This window comes from Phalaenopsis equestris, unplaced genomic scaffold (genome assembly GCF_001263595.1).
Source record: "Phalaenopsis equestris unplaced genomic scaffold, ASM126359v1 Scaffold000152, whole genome shotgun sequence".
NCBI lineage: Eukaryota > Viridiplantae > Streptophyta > Magnoliopsida > Asparagales > Orchidaceae > Phalaenopsis > Phalaenopsis equestris.
Genome location: NW_018164594.1, coordinates 896,360 through 911,941, shown reverse-complemented (window position 1 = coordinate 911,941; position 15,582 = coordinate 896,360). Strand labels below are relative to the sequence as shown.

General features: G+C 37.4%; 1 protein-coding gene across 2 annotated transcripts in view; it reads left to right on the top strand.

Annotated features, from left to right (window-relative positions):
* The first annotated feature begins 362 nt into the window (after positions 1-362).
* Positions 363-15,582, top strand: part of LOC110021925 (uncharacterized protein At3g06530) — a 111,487-nt gene continuing 96,267 nt past the window's right edge. For both annotated transcript variants that reach the window (XM_020720651.1, XM_020720649.1), the window contains exons 1-2: positions 363-617; positions 897-1,132. In XM_020720651.1, coding sequence (XP_020576310.1) covers positions 979-1,132 — 154 coding nt within the window. In that variant the 5' untranslated portion in view covers positions 363-617; positions 897-978. The remainder of the gene's footprint in view (positions 618-896; positions 1,133-15,582) is intronic.

The window sequence follows — 15,582 nt, the reverse complement described above, 5'->3', positions numbered from 1 at the left end:
AGTTGCTAATTGGGCAGCTAAGCTAGGGAGATTTCTTTCATATGTTGTTATTTCTAAGATTGTGTCTGTGGTTTTTAAATATCTTGTGTATGATGATTGCTTTAATCTGTTTATTGGATTTTATTTTTCATTAAGTTCAAATTAGAGTGAGTTGTATTTTCTTTTTTGAGGGAGATGAGCCTTTGGTTTGTTTTTTTATTGAGTGAGTTATTTGGGGTGTGTAATAAGTTACTCTTATATTTTACTGTATTTTTTATTTAAATAAAATTTCCATTGGTTTAATAAAAAATAATTAAAATTTAAATCATTAATCAATTTATGTAATAAAATTAATCTAAAATTAAATTAACAACTCAGCCCTTCCCTCCACAGACAAAACCCTCGCCTCCATCACCCTCGCTCTCCCGGTTCCTTCTTTCGCTACCTGAAACCCTCTCCGTCCCTCCCCCTCTTAGTGTTTAGCCCAAAACAATCGTATTTGTGAACGAGCCCCAGCGATACAGTCCGCATTAAAGCTAGCTGGGAAGGCAACGGCGGGATCGCGGTGTACAAAGGCTACAGAAACCCCCATCTTTCTCATCCTGCCGCTCTGCTCCTACCAGAAACCATTGAGAAAGGTAACCCTGTTTGCGCCATTCTTTGGCTGCGCTCTTCCCGGATTTAGTAAAGCCGGCTAAATCCGCCGAACAGCAGGATTTAATAAATCCGGGATTTACGGCCGAAATCCGCCGTGAAATCCGCCGTGAAATCCGCCGTGAAATCCGGATTTATCAAATGAGCGGCTTTGTTTTGTCCAAACTGACCATCTGGCAAGATTTAGCCTAAATCCAGGTAACTCCTGGTCTAAAATCCGTCATTTGACAGCCCCTAAGTTTGCAAATTTTTCCGTTTGACAGGATTGAAGTTATATCCCGCTGCCAGACAGCTCCTAAAGTCGTCTCTCGCCTCCTTCCCTTTTGTTTGATTTCTCAGGCATACATGTCGATTGCATCGCAGCTTCAGGTGATCAAGTCCGTCATTAAGGGGAAAGAGGACCCAATCCGTAGGCCCATAACTCGACCCTCGGTGCTGTTCGACCCCAAGGAGGCTGCTGATATCGATCTAAGATCGATTATTCCATTAGCACAGTCCGGTAATCCTCGCTCATATCCTCGACTCTTTTCCTCCTCCCCACCACTCCTGTTTATTTTGATTATGGAACCAGGAGGTGCCACTTGTTGCACTATATGGCTGCAGTATGCCTTAATATTGATTTGATTTCAGGCATATTTGAAACTATCATATGCCCATATATATTTATTTTAAATTGTAAAATGCTATGATTCCAAGTCAGCAGCCAAAAAAAATCTAGATGTGTTGGCACTAAGAGAATGTTTATGATGCACGGCGGGCTTCCTATGCTCAATGGAGGGGTGCCTACGCCCGCGGGCTTGGAAAGTGCCGCATGCTGACTGGCTTGGTCCTGGTGCGAGAAGGAACGAGCGGTCCTTCATTGCTCATGGTTCCCTCCTATTTGGAGCGGGGCCCACTCTTCTTTACTCTAAGACTATATATATATATACACACACACACATAATTTGTTATGTTTTAGGCCAGTTCTTTGTTTCATTTTTTGCTGTCGGTGCCTTTTCTTTTGCTAGAGCTGTATCTAAGGATAGTTGGTGCACCGACTATATCCTGCTTCAAAATGGTGACTATCTCCGCATATTTCCATTCCTATTCTCCTTGCCTGCTCTCTACTGCTCTCCATGCACCCCTTTTACTTGTTGCTGCCACTTCTTGCATCATCCCTTGCTGCTGCTGCTGCCCCCCTTCCCCACCTATTCCTTGTTGTTGCGCCTTCCCTTTCTACACCATCTCTACTTGCTATCACCACCTCCTACACCACCCCTACCCTGCAGTCACCCTTCCTAAGCCCCTCGTCACTACTCAATCGGCTGTCCGACAACTAGATAGCCCTTCAACCACTATTTTCCTAGCCACTGCCACCTTCCCACCTCACCCTAACAAGGTATTTGTGTTTGTGTCGTGATTTTCCTATTTCAAGGTTGTTGATTGTAATTCTGTTTTGCTTTGCTTAATAAACTTAACTACATCTATTGGGTTTCAGGTTAATTGCGATATCTTTTTATATTATAGATAACATAACCCTAATCCTATCTTAGGGTTTCTAGCCTTTCCACACATCTCCACTCAAAAAATTTTCTTATTTTCAAACATCTTTTTTTACTCAAACACTAACCATGCCACCAATGAGACACATACCGAAACCTGTCCGAGAAGAGATACAATGAGAGATTTGTCTACTTTAGCAGATACTGGTCAGGATTGATGACGAAACTTAGGGAAAAATTACCCTTGATCATGATATGTAGAGTTGTAAAGGAGGAAGTAACGAGCATTTGAAACCCTTCCACAGGGAGGACTTCAGTGATGAGGACATACCACGACACTTTGAAATTCATTATCAGAGGAGGCCGATAGAGGAGATGACATTCAAAGGACAGAGATTTCAGAGTAAAACTAGATTTACTAGAGTTCAATATAGGGATGAATCTAGATGATTTAGGGCCTGTTTGGGGCGGATTCTATCGCACGACACGACGTCCCCCTGCTATCTCCTTCGTTTGTGACGACATTTTGATCGTGACGGCTCCGACGCACAGCGGAACGTGGGCCGCGGGATCCCTCCTGTCGTCCACTTTTACTACGAGCTTTACCTTTCACAATTCCTCTCCTGCCCTTCTTGCGGTGATTCGTCTTTGGGGACTGGATCTGCCGAAGTAGCCATGGAGATGGAGATGCCTAGAAAAGCTGGAGACGATAGCTGGAGACAACGACAAAGAAGACGATAGCTGGAGACAACGACAAAGAAGAAGACGATGTCAGACGAGAACATAAGAGACAACGACTCTCTCTCGAGGGCAATGACTTTCTCCTTTCCCTATCTCGCAATGATGATGATGGTGACGACGAGGAGTCCGGAAAGGAAAGAGCGATCAGGATGTAGATGCTACACTTTGTCCAACTCTCTCAGGGCGAGAGACTGGATTGTGCTCGTTCAACAGGATGAAGATGCTACAGTTTTACTTTCGAACAGGTTGCTGCAGCTACAAAGAACTTCAGGGAGAACAATCTGATTGGAGGTGCTTTGGGAGGGTTTTTAAGGGGCTTCTTGAGAACAACCTAGGCAAAAATTTCACCATTTTTTCTATTGTTTTTATTGAAATTGCATGGTTAATATATGGGGATTGTTTCTGCTGTTTTTTGAACTTGATGATTTTGTACTAGTTCCCATGGCATTGAAGCATAAGGAAGTTCAAGTTGATGTTTCTAGGGGTAAACAAATGTTGCAACCATTATTAATTGTTTTGCAACACCTAGAAAAAGCAAGTTTGCCATCACTAGAGGAAGGCAAAACATGTGGATATTGGCTTTCCAATGGTATTGGTGATGGATTTAAATTCAGGTTATGTCAAAAGGATGCAAGTCAACACTGAAAACTGATTACAGAATTTTGTCAGATTCATCATCTTCCTTCGAGTACAAAATATCTTACTCTACTTGCAAACGACAATGACTGGGTACTACAAAATTATTTTCTTTTCATTTAACTATCCACTGTCTATATTGCACTGTTAGATGAACAGTGCTGATAATCTGATGGTGTGGGTTTGCTAGGTTGGGCTTTTGATGGAAGCTCAGATCAGATTATTTTCAACAGGTACAATTATCAAAGTGGTAAATTGATGCATTGTTCAGACGAACGATATTTCCATTGAATTTACTGCATTTTACTAATAGTCTAGGATGGGTTAATATATTATTTTTAATGAATTAACCCCAAAATCTTTTTCTTTGTGCTTTTAAGGCTGCTAAGGAGTTACTAATTGATCCCGATTCACTTTATAGATGCTAATGCGATGTATGCGAGTGTATTCTTAATTTATCTAATTATAATTCTTACTTTACAACAAAACCAAAAACTTGATCCCAAACAAAAACTAGGTAAATTTCTAACTTTGAACCAAATAAAAATACAAATATAATATTTAAATATGAGATGCTACGCAAATATACTTATCATTATCAAGTAATATAAGACTTTTTGATTAAGTCTCGAATATCGAACCCACAGGGTAACTACAATATACGCTTTGCAAAAAAGGAGAAATTATATTACAAAATTCTACTTAGCAAAATATTCTTATTTAAATTCTAGATGCTATAGTATGAATGAAAGTTTAATTTCTTTTTGTAATTTTTGATAATTGAAAATAAAATAAGCAACTAACTTAATTAGAAATTTGCAAGATGAAAACAATATAAATAAAAAATATATTTTTTTATCATGAATCAGTAACTAGTATAAAAATTATGTTGTGGAAGTATTCTAATTGTGTTGTGCCAAATATGAGCAATAATATTCTTTACCCTTACTAGACATGTTATAAAAAACATTGACTAATCTATAATTTGAATAGTCTTGAAGACGGGTTAGGTAAAGAAAATACTAGCTTTCACTCTAGAGTTCTCTCTTTTCCCTCCACCTAGGGGCTAATATCTCTTATCAAACCTAAAATTATAAATCAAATTGGGGGTTTTAGCCTGTCACTTTAAAGTCCTCCAATTCTATATCCATCAAAGTTTATGTTCCTATTTATTTTCACTAAACCCCATGAATTATATTCTCATCCATGAAATCAAATGTGATTCTTATCATTTGTTAACTGAGACAATACCATCTCGGATTTTACATGTTCTCACGGATTTTACATGTTCTCGGATTTTACATGTTCTCACAATAGGTATTAACATCTTAATTGACCAAATCAAGAAGTAAATGATATATAAGGTTTAAAATCACCACAATTTCTTTCAATGTTAAAGTCTAATACTTCACACAACTTCCCTCCAATACTTAATCACTTATCATTTTAAGGAGAAAGATAAAGAAACCACTCAAAATTCATGGATAAAACACAATCACACTTGAGTTTAAAAGTAGAAATCATGCAAATGAACAAAAATTCTAAATTAAAATCCAGATTAAATTAAAACTAAATGTAGTCAGAAAGATAAAAACTTATCTCAAATTCCTCTCCATCAAATGTTTTGAAGTTCTTTTGAATCTCTTTCTTCACTCACAATACAAGCTAAAACTCAAAATAAAAAGAAAATGTGGGCGGCGGCGGCGGCGTATGGCGTGGTTGGCACTAGTCGGTCTGGATGGATGGATGATGCTTGGGCCTCTTCCATGGATGATCGAAGTCTTCTTTTATAAAAATCTAAGCGGTGCCTTGGTCTCTCTTCAAAATGTGTCTCTATTCAATGAATTTTCTAGAAGTTGTCTCATTTCAAAAGTCAATTGAATGAATTTTTCGTGTTCGCTATTTCCTATGTTTTTACTAAAGATTTCTTCAAACACCTCTTCAAAAATTCCTCCAAATTCAATGAGATATCAAATAACTACTTCTAGAGCTTAGACGCGACTTTCTCTGTTTAACTGGTTTGTAAGCGTCAGTCCTGGGTGCTTAGGCTCCCCAGTTTATTTTTGCTCCAAATTTGATCATGTTTTACTCATTTTACTATTTTTCGTCCATATGATTATACCTGAAAAAAAACACACAAATATCTTTCATTAAAGTACAATATCTTAAAAATAGGTATAAAAATATGCACATAAAAACTATATATTTTAGGTGTATTACTAATCCACGACTGAAAACACATGTTAATTTTTGTTAAATCATCATTTTGCATAATTTGATACCACTGTAGATTAACGTTATAAATCATTGTAATCAATATGTTTCCTGAATGAGGTAGAATTGCATTAGCTGCTCTTTTATCTGAATTTGATAAGAATTTGATTTTCTTCACTTGTTAAGCATATTTCATAGGCATATTTCATATGTAGTTTTTGTGTCTACATTATGAAACGAAAATCTTTAGCACTTTGTGTAAATGAACCTGGAGGAGTTGGTATGTGACATTTGTGTAAATATTCCAAACAAAAATTTTAGTACTTTCAGTGCTCACTGTTAAGTGAGTTGCGTATTTGAACTTTTGTTCTGTTTTGAAATGAATTTCTGCTTTTGGAGTATCAAATACGTGGTTGCCACAGTTCTGTTTTAAATAATTTTAGTAAATGGGGGTGGAATGGTCATTTTTCTAGAAACAACTGCCTCACAGTTATTTTCGCACAGCTACAACAAATAGACAGTCAACTGTTCCGCTGCAGCTTCCTGGGACAGCGCAGCTGCAGATAAAAAACTGAGAAGCTGTAGTTGCCCCAAACATACCCTTAATCAAATGGTTGCAGTTGGTTGTTTGAATTTTCGAATACGAAGAGATGCTAGGAGATATGTGGGTGAAACTTGCAGCCTCAAATTAAGAAAGAACATTTTCTTGAGAAGAGAAGGAAGTGACAAAATTACCAGATGAGAGAAGACGAGGAAAAAGATGTAGAGAAAATAATTATCTCATCACTAGCGTCACAATATGTTATTGAGGCTCCATTACTTAAATTAGAGAGACCTATCATTGGAGGAGTTCATGACACAGTTTGATCAACTTCATATGAAATGTGAATTGTTTTGGCTAGAAGAATGTATTATAACCTGATATTTGGGAGGCCTGAAGCTAACTATCACTAACATTGTGCAAGTCTAGTTTTAGTGGTTATTGGGAGATGTCCAGACCTTAGCCTTGAAGGTGGAGAGATAGTAGAAACAAAGCAGACAACCACCCTCATTACAATTGCAACTATCAACAAGGGTACATTTGGAGGAATTGGGAAGACCAGATAGAGAAGTGACAAGACATATTTAAGTGTAAAGAAACCCAAAAAGAGTAAATTGCTCAGTACGATGTCTGTCAGGAGATGTTTAAGATGCCATGTCTATGGAAACATAGCCTCCAACTGGCCCTCGAGTCAAGTTGTTTCATTTACGAAGTAGGATGTCGTTAAGGAAATTGCTAAGGAGGAAGTAGAGGAGGATCAGAAGGAGGAACTTCAACTTTAGGGAGATGTGGGATAAATGTTAGTGATAAAGAAGATTCTACAGATTGAGACGGAGAAGGATCTTTTGTGGCTAAGACAGTAATTTCCACACCAAGTATACCATGAAATGAAATGCCCACATTCTGATTATTGATGGCGGTAGATGCGAGAATGTTGTATCCACTATGATGGTGAAGAAACTGGAGTGGGCCACATAGAAACATCCTCAATCTAATTCCCTTACATGGCTGAAAATGTGAAATGAGATACTTGTGGATCAATAGTGCTTGATCGAGTATTTTATTAGAGATCAGCTACAAGAGTAATTGTGGCGCGATGAAGTACCCATGGACGCTTGCCATGTCATGTTGGGGGGGCCGTGACAATTCGACCACATGGCCCAACACAATGAGTTCAAGAACACTTATTCATTCAAAGAGGAAGACATAATTTTTTTGCCTGTCAGGGACGCATAGTAGATATAATGGAGGAGACGGTACTCCCACAAATCACCTTTATGCAATCGGTACGAGAGGCTCTAGTGGTAATGATTATAGTCATGTTAGAGGGAACTTAGAAACTGCCACAACCAATATGGCCACTATTATTTAACTTTCAGGATGTGATTGCTGATACCTTTTTAGAGGGATTGCCACTATCGAGGGACATTAAATATGCCATAGATCTCATCCCTCAATCATTGTTGTCAAACAGGCCTGCTTATTGATTGAGGCCTATAGAATATGAAGAATTACAACGATAAATACAGGATTCTGTTGTGAGAGGTTTGGTCAGAGAGAGTACCAGCCCACTTGTTGTCCTAGCCTTGTTGGTGCCTATGAAGACTGTTCGTGGAGTATGTGCATTGATAGTCGAGTCGTCAACAAGATTTCCTTCATTTACAGGTTCTTGTACCTTGTCTGGATGGTCTCTTGGATCAGTTGCATGAAACCATTGTCTTTTCCAAGATCGATTTACACAATAGATATCAGATCTTGATGAGACTAGGGGGCGGGTGGAAGACTACTTTCAAGACTTGAAATAGATTATTTGAATGGTTAGTTACGCTTATCGGGATGTCCAATATGCCCAACATGTGCACAGGGTTGATGAATCAACTGATTCTGGCTCATATTGAGAAGTTCTATTGGCATACTTCGATGATATTCTGGTATACAATAGATCCAAAGATGAGCACTTGTAGCACTTGAAGATGGTCTTCAAACCACCCAAAAAAGTGTTATTTTCTGACAACACATGTATGTTTTTTATGTTATATTGTGTCTTGTGCAGGTATTCAATGGATTCTGCAAAGATCGAGGCTGTTGTGAGCTGGACGCCCCTACAATCTTTTACCGAGATAATTTTTGGGGCTGACATCATTCTGTAGGCGATTTATCAAGATCTTCAACACCATCACGACTCTCCTAACATAACTTTTGAAAAAGAAGTTCCATTAGACGGATGCTGCTCAGTCCCGTTTCAATATCATGAAAGAGAAGGTGACTCAGACACCACTAAACTTTAATCAGTTGTTCGAGGTGGAGTGTGACACCTCAAATGTGGGGATCAAACACTCCACGAGATGCTCAAGGTCATTGCTTTTGGCAAAAATGTCAAGTTTCTGAGTTAATTTTGGTGGATCCTATAAGAAAAGCTTGGCACTAAGTTTCAATTTAACCCAACAACTCATCCTCAGATGGACAATTTGATAGAGGTGGTGAACATGAGTCTAGGGAACCTTTTGTGGTGCTTTGTGGGGAAATATATTAAGCAGTGGGACCTAATTCTAGCCCAAACCGAATTTACTTATAATAGATCGTGAGTCAGACCACGTGTCACACCTCATTTGAGATCATGGATGGGCGCAACCCCCTCGATCAACTTAACTTGGTATCACTCATTTCGACATCATACTTTAATGAGGATGTTGAGGAGAGGGTGCAGGAGATTTAGAGGCTGCACAAAGTGGTTGGAAAGGAGATCACCAAGAAGAACCGCAAGTATCAAGCACAGACAAATAAAACTAGGAAAAAGGTAAATTTCCAAGGAGGGGATCTAGTGTGGATCAGGTTGAAGAATTAAATGTTTTTGGTGAGATCTTTCGGGAGCTCAAGCCCGGGGCAGATGGACATTTCAGGATTCTCGAAAGGCTGAATGACAACGCCTACAAAATCGACCTTCTAGGGGACTACAATATTTTTGCTACTTTCAACATTGTAAATTTGACTCCATACTACGAGGAACCAAAAACTTCAATTTTGACTGATGAGGTTGAAGTTTACCCAACTTGAGAGACTGATGCGGGGGCACCTATGCTTGATGTGGGGGTGCCTATGCTTGCGCTGGTGGGCTAAGTGCTACACACCGACCGACTCAATTCATTGGGAGAAGAATTGAATGGCCTTTCCTTGTGCATAATTCCCTTTTACTTGGAGTGGGGCCCACTCCTCTTTACCCTATATATATATATGGTATTTGTGTTTTAGAGCAGCCTTTTTGCTTCAATTTTCTTCCGTCAGTGTCTTTTTTCTTCCTTGGGCTATATTTGAGGATAGATGGTGCTTCGATTGTATCATTCTCCAAGGTGGTGATTATCTTTGCATATTTCCATTCTCATTCACCTCGCTCGCCCTCCCTACGCCCTTCTATTTGGTGTTGCCACTTTCTGCACCATTGCTTGCTGTTGCCGCCCCCACCACCTCTTCCTTGATGTTGCTGCCCCCATCACCTCCTCCTTGCTGTTGCCGCCCTTTTCTACACCATCTCTGCTTGATGTTGCCACCTCCAGTAACATTCCTAGACTGCTGTCGTCCTTCCCAAGCCTTTCACTACTTTTTAGCCGGCTGTCCGGCCATTGGATAGCCCTCCAACAACTATTCTCCTAGCCACCATCACCTTCCTATCTCACAGTAGCAGGGTATTTGTGTTTGTGTCATGTTTTTCCTTTTTCGAGGTTGTTACTTGTAATCCTGTTTTGCTTTGCATAATAAAATCTAGTTCCCCTATTTAATAACTTTTTTATTTGCTCATTTCGCTTGTGTTAGACCATCAAAATTTTTGGGATGGGCATATTGCTCAAATTTGAATATGGTACGTGGTGTACATTTAACTTTTGAATTGAGTATGAATTTGATATACGAAGCAGAAGTTATTGAAATTAAAAATTTTAAAGAAGAAATAAAGTCACACGATGCTTGGGTGAGAATATATATATATATAAAAGCCCAAGGACTAATATATTAGAAAGGAGTGACACAAAAAATGTTGGATGAGAGGTTCGATGTAGGAACCCAAAGCACATGATATACAACACACCAAAATCTCCAAAAAAGTATGTATACCCAAAACCATAATTATAAACTAGGCATGTAATCTCTACGCCAAAGTCTCCAAACAGAGCAAAATTCACAAGCCATTTGGAAGTAGTAGTTGGATCGGTGACAACTATAAATGCCAAACAGATGGAAAATATACTTGTTGAGATTTTCAAAACTCTAATAGAGAGTCTTCTTCCTACTCAAAATTCACAAGCCGTTTCAGTTGGGCATCCCCAGATGCGTGTGTAGTCTGGCCGAAAGATGACGGCGCAGAACCAAAATAGATGGAAAATATACTTGTTGCATAAAGAACTAGAAGAAAGGGAGAACAGAAAGCTGGAGTAATTGATTTACCAAGAAAAGAGCCATTAAAACACATGTAAAAGTCACAGATCCAAACAGATAATGGGAGCTTGAGTGCGAGCCAATGTATTCGTACCTCTTACCTCTGATTCTAGGTTGAGAGCTTGCTAACAAATGATTAAGTTTTCTGCCATTACCCGCAATAATCAAGGTATCATCCATTAAGTTCTTGAGTTTTAGTAGGCCTTTATTCTTCATATTCTTCATAGATGTGTAAACCTGCTAATCCTCATCTGAAGACCGGCTCATCTGATCAGTGTATTGGTCCAACAATTATCGAGCAGGTGTAGACTGTTGCACAACGGGATCCCCTTGTGCCTGATTGACATTAAAAACTTGTTCGATCTGATCAGATGGTAGGGTTGCAGTAGAAAGCTCACATAGGGTAGAATCTTGAGCTTGAAGGTGGCGCAATGTCTCCTCATCCACCACTAACTGAGGTTCCACAGGAGGTATAATAAGTGAGCAATCTCCCTCAAGGACAAAAGGAGGAGGCCTGAAAGGTTCCTCCACAGGTGAAGTAGTAGTCCCCATAGGGGCAATTAAACCAGACACCAACTTCTTTCTTGTGGTAATTTCCTCCACTGGTGGAGTAGATGTGTCCAGAACAGGAGGTTTGACAAATCCTTATGCAGTTGAGCTTTAGATTTTAAGGTAGGGTGTAGCCTGTGGCTTTTCTCAAGGGTATGTCCAAACATCTTACAATGGGTACAATGAAAGAGTCTATGTACCATGACAATTTGTTGTCAATATCTATTATGTATTGTGTCCAGCCAAACTTCTGTAATATTAGGTAAAATGATATCTTTTTCCACAAGTATTCTGACAACAAAAGACTTATTTAGATTGAAGGTGGGTATATCTATTTTCATAGGATTCTCAAGTATGACACCAATAGAGTAAAAAACCTGATGATTAAATAGATGCAGTTTGAAACCAGACAAATTAAACTATATTGGTATAGTGGGAGCTTCGTGTTTTGGGTCAAAATCAGGAGACCACTTGAGCAATTTCATTGACTTTCCTGCAATGTTAAGATATTTCATAGAGAAAATCTAAGAGCAGTCTTCAGCCATAGTTAACTGAATTAACACATGCCTCCTATCAAGATGTTCCACTTTCCACTTACCTGTTAGTTTGAAATCTTCAAAACTCTTTCTGTAACTTTCGTTGAGGGGTGCCCCAACTGAGATTTTCCAATAGAGCGAACTTTCATTTCTCAACCAAAGTTGAAATTTCTAAATTAGAGAAAAAGAGAGTTGCTTTCTTAATAAATGGGCAGTCACCTGAACCATCACAATATTCTTTATAGCTCAACGGGAAGACAACAGTCGACTCCACCAAATGGTTATCCAACACGTGGGCGAAAGAGGCTTTGCCGGTTTCAGCCGAAAAAAGAGGGAGCGCACCCATTCAAACAGGGAAAACATACTAAAATAGGAAGGCTAGTGTGGTGACGAAGCCTGAACCTGCTACGATGCTCCCCTTCCCTTCTTCTTCGAGTACGGCGAGGCACAGAGAAGAACGGAGGATACGATCGAGCGAGAGTTTGGGGCTCGATGAGGCGACGAAAGAAGCGAGGCGATTCCCCTCCCTTCCTCTTCAAGGATGATGAGTCGGCGAACAACTGCGATTTCCCGAACCGCCATGAAGTCGCTGGAGAAAACTCTAGCAGAACAACAACGGACCACACACACACACACACACACACACAGAGATCAATATTTCATCATAGTTCTACTAATGTTTTATTAATGATAAATCATTTATTTCAATCAATCAAATTTATGGATATGGTTACATCCACAAGAAGATGCATAATGTTGAAATGGTTCATCATGTCTACATTGGTCATAATGCGTTAAATTTTGTTTGAGCTCAGAACATAAAAAAAAAAAATTCTCAAAGTTGTACATTTGAAACAATTTATTTATTTTTTAATGAAAATGAATGGTTTTGTTGAAAAACACGATAGATAATAAATAAGATAATAGAAAGCTCTCCGATTAGAATTCAATATAATTTGACATATTTATTAAAGTAATGGCCAATGATTCTATACACTCAGATCCCACACTAAGATGCTCACATTTTTCATAAAAATAAATTATCTATTTTCTTGGGTTGAGACTACTAGTTTTTAGAATTACAGAGCTAATTGTCTTTTTACATCTTTTATTCTCTATAATTAAATGAAGAATATTTGAAATTGTTAAAAGCATATATATATAGATATTCTAATGCGTGTAAATATGTAAAATTATTAATATAAATAGCTGAGCATATTTGTTAGGTGGTCGGGAAGGGATGGAGGTAGATTAGGGAGATTTTTTTAGTGAATAAAATATATTTCAATAAATGATTTGGCCTTGAATGAGGGTTACATGTGATGCAAAGGATTATTTTTAGCTCTCCATAGATTTTCTATCATTTATCATACCTTTCTTAAAAGAAAAGGGATAAATGAAGAAAAAAGCAGAGAAGTTCATTTAAAGTGAAATAATTGTATTTCTTCATAATTTTAGGATTAAATTTTATCTTAATTTATTTTCTTGGATGCAAATCAAGGTTTTTCATGTATTATTTTTTTATGCTTCCATCAAGGATTAAAAAAATAAAAGTTTGGGACAGCTCTATTTTGAATTGGAGATTTCTTGATGTGGCGGTCTTTTAGCTCTTTCATTAAGGAGTGCTGTTCTTTGATATAATTCATTATGATATAACATCTACTTGGAATGTGATTTTGAGCTGGGTCTTCATTAGATTTTTGGGGTTTTCTACCTCCATGATCTGCAGATGTGCTATTTTGACTTTATGCTCAGTTCAAGTTTGGGCTTATTCTGATGGAATTAAATGAGGAATTGTTGTTATGGTTTGTGGCGGATTCAATGTCTATGTGCTATACCTGGGATGGGACGGTTGCATTACTTCAGGTGCTTTAAATTTTAAAATAAATTTGATTATTATTCAACTATTTTTTGGGGATTTAAAAAATAAGAAGGGATTGATTTAAACTTAAATTGGTATAGATTTTGTGCCAACCTTTTGTACTATCCTTGGATTTGAAATTTAGAAATAGTACCACTACCTCATTATGAGTAAAGTTCTTTTCTTGTACTATTATGATGCCTAGTTTTTATATTTTGTTAATTAATTTCTTAGGAATAATTTGTTATTGCTACATTTGTTCTTTTGATTTTGGTAAAAAAATTGCATTTCAGAAGCTTAATTTCTTGGACAAAAGTCATTGTTCGTTATTAATTGTTTTCAAATTTTTGTAGGAACTCTAAAAAATTTTATATTATTTTTATCAATTAGGCTTCAAAACTGTAGATACTTGTTTACATTAAAAGTGAGTGAGTTGTTGGTATTTTTAGTAACTACTAAGACGGGAATCATAAATTTATCTACCAAGTGAAAACAAATTTTACATGTTAGTTATTTTAGGAAACCAAACTCTGAGTAATTCTTTATCAATCAAAACTTAAGTTTTCATTTAAATTCATTGCCTATTAAATTATTTTTATAAAGCTTAAGGTTTCATCATTATTTCAAGTACAAGTAGTACATTAATCCGATCAATAAATTATATAATTTACAATGAAATTCAATCTTTGTGTGGTAGGTCATGGTTCTAATCAACAATAATGTAACTATAGGTTAAAAAATTACATTTTTTATATTTATAGGAGGTATACAACGACAACAACAACAAAGCCTCAATCCCCCTACGTGGGGTCGGCTACATGAATCCTTCTTCTCCATTGTGTTCTATTTCTATTTAGTGTCATATTTTCATCATATTTTCATTTAGTTCTAATAAATTAAGATCATTTTTTATACAATAAGCCCAAGTTTTCCTAGGTCTACCTTTGCCTTTCTTAACATAGTCGAATTGAAAACGTCAACTCTCGTAATCGGATCATTAGATGGTCGACGTTTAATGTGATCAAACCATCCAAGACGACTCTCTCTAATTTTGTCCTTCATTGGAGCTACACCAACCCTATCACGAATATATTCATTTTGCATTTTGTCTCTAAGTGTAAAACCACTCATCCACCTAATCATTCTTATCTCGACAAAACTTAACTTAGTATTATACTTCTCTTTTAAAGGCCAACATTCAACGCATAGAGCTTTACAGGTCTCACCACCATCTTATAAAATTTTTCTTTCAGTCTAAGTGATACTTTTCTATCACACAAAAGACCTGAAACATTCCTCCACTTCAACCAACTTCAACCAACCAACTTACAACCAACCAACTTAAATTCTACTATTAAAATCTCCTTCTATATCACCATCGTTTTGAATAACATACCCGAGATATCTAAATCGTTCACACCTTTTAATAATTTGATTACCCAAAGTTATACTTCTGTCACTAGAGCTACTACTACTAAAATTACATTCCATGTATTCAGTTTTAGTTCTACTCAATTGAAGGCCTTTAGACTCCAATTTAAACCTCCATAATTCAAGTTTTTTCTGAGCTTTTTCTCTTGTCTAATCCACGAGAAGGATATCATCAACAAAAACCATGCACTAAGGTACATCCTCCTGTAAGTGTCCATTAAGACAATCCATAACTAGAGCAAAAAGATATGGGCTTAAAGCCGATCTCTGATTTAATCCAATGTAAATAGGAAAATATTTGGTCAATCTTCCTTGAGTTCGAACACAAGTAACAGCTCTAGTATACCTATCTTTAATGATTTGAATATAAGTCATAACAACACCTTTCTTCTCAAGAATTCTCCAAAGGATATCTCTTGGAACCTTATCTTAAGCCTTTTCTAAATCAATAAAAATCAGATGTAGATCCTCCTTATTATCTCTGAACTCTCCATCAATCCGCTCAATGAATGTATAGCTTCCATAGTAGACCTG